This window comes from Chelmon rostratus, chromosome 8 (genome assembly GCF_017976325.1).
Source record: "Chelmon rostratus isolate fCheRos1 chromosome 8, fCheRos1.pri, whole genome shotgun sequence".
NCBI lineage: Eukaryota > Metazoa > Chordata > Actinopteri > Chaetodontiformes > Chaetodontidae > Chelmon > Chelmon rostratus.
The window spans coordinates 13,870,357-13,875,310 of NC_055665.1; the positions used below are offsets into that span (position 1 = coordinate 13,870,357).

Genomic DNA, 4,954 nt, shown 5'->3' on the forward strand with positions numbered 1-4,954 from the left:
TGTCTGTGGCTGCGTGTGTGTGTGTGTGTGTGTAATGAGACCGGGGGCAGGAGTCTAGAGGGGTTAGAGTACGTCACATCCAGTCAACGTTTCTTAGATGTGATGGATGCATCCACGGATGTCAGAGCACTCAGTTGTCCTAGATAGGCCACAGGTGAAGTAAATATAACATGCAGACACATTCTTGCTGACACTATGCGAGCAGATCACTTGCAGAAGGAGGAGGTGCAGTTTAGAGAAGAATGAATAGCAGCATCAATGTAGCTCGCTCTAAAAGGAGTAAAAAAAATGAAAGAAACAAGATGGAAGATGAAACCTACCTCCAGGTTCGCAAACCTAAAGCAATCAAAACAACTGATAGATAAACAATGCGTCACGTAATCATCAACTTGATTGCACCTATTCCCTGTGCAATTAGATGTGTTTTGCTATAATCAGGGAACGATATGTGAACAGCATTACTATGAATATCTTGCCTCTGCTTTTTTCAGTCTGTCTGCAGTTCTTTCTTTCTTTCTTTCTTTCTTTCTTTCCGTACATACAGTTTATACCTCTACTTGTCTGTATATTTAAATGTACATTTAGTTCAATTTCTCATTAATCCTATGTGATTTCATAAAGCACAGTTTTACTCAGTGCTATCATTCTGGGCCACAACCAATAACTGATTAATTAACCACTAATTAACTTAAAAAGTTCATAAGTTATTTACAGTTTTAATTGGTTTTCTGTCTTAATGAATTTAATCTGTCTATGCTACTCAGGCATATTTCATGATGGCTTTGCTTTTAAATTCATATACCAATTTTAAGGTTTTAATTAAATGTAATCAAAATAAGCAAAGCTGGAGTGAATTCAACTTAAATCAACTAGAATCAATAATATTTCTATTACTTTCTGTTGCAGAGTCCCAGGAAGGACTTATGGGCTAAGAAGTGAAGTCAGGGCTGTGAGCCAGCAGCAAGATAGAGACATGAACCAAAGAGACCATAGCCCAGAGGACAAACCTGAATCCTTCCACCACACCCAGAGACCCCCTCCTACGCAACCCAGAACAGCTCCTCTCAGCCTCCTGCCAGAACATCCATACCGGTCTCCTTCCCAAATACAGCTGGCCACTGCTCTAGCAGAGTCCCCACAAATCACACTATCCAGTTCAGGCCCTTCTGCAGTGAACCCCAAGTCTTGCCTGGGCTTGTATCCTCAGCTACCTCTGCCTGAGCAGGGGAGAGTGGGAGGCAGGCTTGGAGTCTCCTTCTGCTTCTCACGTAGGGGGCCCAGGCTTGAGCCCTCTGCCTCCGTCTTCTCAGACCTAGAAGAGGAGGAGAGAGAGAAGAGGGAACAAATGAAGGAAAGGATAAAGGGAATAATGGAAGACATTGACAGGGAAATTGGGGAAGAAGATGAGAGGAAATACAGTGAGAGTGAAAAGCTCAAGTCCAGCTCTGACAACGGTGGGCCAAGCGACATGGTGCCAATCCCCAGAGAGACTGCCAGAGAAGAGGAGGAGATTGAAAAAAGAGACACAGTGAAAGAACACTCTCCTGTTTCCACAGTAGCACCTGATAATCGGAGCCATGATTCACTATTCTTGCCATCACAGACACAGGGGACCATGAGGGGCACAGCACTAGCAGGGGCACACATGGACACTGAACACACAGACAGCGAGACAGAGAGAAAGCAAGAAACAGAGGGGAGGGCAGAGGACAGTCAGTATACGTGTGTGCTGGGAAAAGATGGCTCTACCTGTCTGAGATGGCCTGTCCGTTTGCTGAAGTTCACCAAAACTCAACCAAACATCTGCTACAGCTGCAACCCACTCTGCTTGAACCCCCAGCGACCAGAACAACTCACGGAGGAACTGCAGGAGTCCCGGCAAAATCGCTTGTGTGCTCTCTCAGATGAATCAGATCCACGTGTGCCAGCTATTCTTACACCAGGCACTCATCCCTGTTTACACAGACAGACAAGGCAAGAGCTGAGAGCACACAGACGGGAACAAACTGAGGACATTTTCAAGGCAGAGCAACATATCGATGTGGAGACAGAGGAACACCTGTTCCTAAAGAACAAAAACCTGTCGTCATCAGAAACGGGACCAGAAAGGGGAAGATGCATGATAAGTTTGGAGAATTGTGTGAGGGCAGCCTCCCATCCATTTGACCCCGCTCACAGTGACAGCTCTGACACAAACTCCCAGAATCCTCTGGGAGGCAGATTAGGGGGTGCGAGCAGGATCAGGGAGAGAGCCATCACAGCCCTGAGCTGTAAATCACAGTCTGTCATCCAGGCTGGCACACAAGGGACATGCATCAGCCCGTCCAGGTGTGAGTGTGGGAGTGAGACAATGTGCAAGTGTGCCAGCGCTCCACAGCCGTACGTGGGTCTCTCAGAAGTGTCACGCGAAAAGAGGAAAGCCAACACAAAGAAACACAAGCTGGGAAAGAGGAAGAGGAGCGAGAAGGAAAAAGCTTCAAACAAGCGCCAATCAGCAAGGTGCAAAGTGAGGAGTGTTGTCTCCACAGTCTCCACTGGCAGTGAGAGGAGAGAAGAAGCTGGGGGGAGCTGGAAGAAAAAGAGGCAAGGGGAGATGGGGGAGACGAGGAGGAGGAGGAGGAGGAGGGTGCAGAGAGCAGGGAGCAGCTGTCTCCTGGGGAGATGTGAGGCTGAGCCAGTATCTGTCTCTGTCAGGAAGAGGAGGCCTCACAGGAGCCACAGCACTGAATCCCAGTCACAGCCAGACAGAGAGCAGGCAGAACGCTGCAGTGCCTCCTCCCAGCACACCAGACACACAGCAGACAGAGACACCAAGGGGGAGGGAAAGCGAGACGAAGATGCAGTGACTTTTCCCTGGCGGTCTCACTTGTCTTTACACTCCCTCTCACCAGGATGTAACTCAAAGCTGTTTTGGGAAAGGGGTCACCATAGCAACCCCAGGAGTTTCATTGACTGCTGTTACCCTGACAACAGCTGTGCTTGCAGCCCGGCGAGAAAGAGAAAACTCCTCCACAGGGACAGGAAATTCATTCATCGTAAGAGGAAGAGTTTGAGGCGTCGCAAAGTCTCGGAGGAGACAGAGAGGGGCAGGAAAATGGGAGGGCATTCAGGTTGGAGAGACAGGGGCTTGGTTTCAGATACAGAACAGTGGGACTGGATGAGAGGGAGCTGTCCTGGAGGTAGCGAGGAGAGCAGGGCAAGGGCCGGGTGGAGATCGAGAAACAGAGCAGTGGAGTGGGAACGGTTGGCAAGGTTTAGCCCCAGTCCTGGCAGCTGGGGCTGGAGAAGCAGGCATCTTAGCACAGAAGATGTAGACTGGGACAGATGCAGCATGGACAGATGGACATGGGGCAGCAGCGACAGCTGGGAAGACAGGGGGACACACAGATCCACGTCAGGCTCCAGGACAGGGGCAGACAGCAGAGACAGCCCAGGCTGTGTGTGGAAATGTGCGGGCACCAGACACTCGAGCTCAAGACACCTCTCCAGCCCTGAGTGGTGGACAAGTAGGCAGACGTATAGCCCCCAGAGTGTGATCAACACACGGGCCAGCAGGTGCCACAGCCCTCGCTCCTGCAGCCCCTGCAGCAGCACCAGCATGTCTGAGCTAAGCTGGGAGTGGAGCAGGAGCAGCACCTGCTCGGGAGTCACGGTGAATGGATTGACAGTTAGCTCCTGCAGGACATTCTCAGGAGCTCCAGGCGTCTCATCTGAGGCCCCTCAGGAGGCAAAAAAGCAAGGCAGTCCCACGTCCACACCATCCAGCCTCACCTCTGTCTCCTCCTGTCATTCTGGTTCACCCCCTTTTGCTCCCACAGTCTCGGGCGTGAACACACACCATCGTGACAAAAGTCCTTCTCAGCTAAAGGAACAGTCTGACCTTGGCCATGGGCCCTCTGGTCCTGTCGCAACAAGCAGGTCAGACGCAACTCCAGGACTATCCCCCAGTAAACCTGGACCACAGAAACCAGCCAGGATGTTGCTTCTCCCTCTTATAGGTAAACTACCTGCAATCCAGAGAAAGGCAAGGAGGGAAAAAGGGCTGCTGGAGAAAAGTCAGGAGAAGGAGGGAGAGGATGAAGAGGAAACTAAAGGAAGTGGAGGGGATCCTGGAACAGTCATCAACACTCAAAAATGTCCTCTGGCTGAGTCAAGCCCCAGCAGCACGCCAAATCCCTGCCCATCACAGATTAGGACTGATGACAAACAGGCAGGTGGAGAGACAGTTCCGCCAATCAGCTTTACCGCTGAGGAGATGGACAAATATCGCCTCCTGCAAGAGCAGGCAAGAGAGCACATGCAGAAAGTCCTGGAAAAGACGCAAGAGAGTGCAGATACACACAAAGAGACGAACTACACTCACACAGCACAGGCAGACAACTGTGGGACTTCAGAGGAACAATTCACACCTGCACCCATGCACAACCCTTTACAGCCTCAAACCCAGTCAATTCACACAGACACGATGCAAACACAAGCACAGCGCACGCTCCAGGTCAGTCTCCCACTTCCACATGTGACCCCTCAAGAGAACTTTACTCAACCCATGTCTCTAAGAGTCGCCAACCTCCCCCCTCTGCCCCCTTCCCCCCCTCTCTCCAGCCTCCATCATATCATTTTACAACACACAGCCCTCTCTGTGCCCGCTTCCTCCACATCCTCTCCCTCCTCCTCACCCTCTCCTGCCATCCACCCACACCCAGCTCAGATCCCTCACCCTCTGCCCCCTCTTCATCCGTCCCTCCCTCATCACCTTCACCTGTCTCCCTTCTCCATATCCTCCCTGTTTCCCTCCATCCTGCTGTCTCATCATCCTATCCCTCTCCTCCCCCAGTCCCCGGCTTTTCACGCGACCCCACTCGCTCCGCTCTCCCCAGTAGCTCTGCAACCCTTGAACCCACAGCCTTTCATGGACAGAGCGTGGCCAGTGAGGTTTCAACAGAAGGCGTTGTGA

General features: G+C 51.2%; 1 protein-coding gene across 1 annotated transcript; it reads left to right on the top strand.

Moving 5' to 3' along the window:
• Positions 1–973: 973 nt before the first annotated feature.
• Positions 974–4,954, top strand: LOC121611039 (G patch domain-containing protein 8). Its single transcript, XM_041943401.1, has one exon. The coding sequence runs from the start codon at positions 974–976 to the stop codon at positions 4,952–4,954; it is 3,981 nt and encodes a 1,326-aa protein (XP_041799335.1).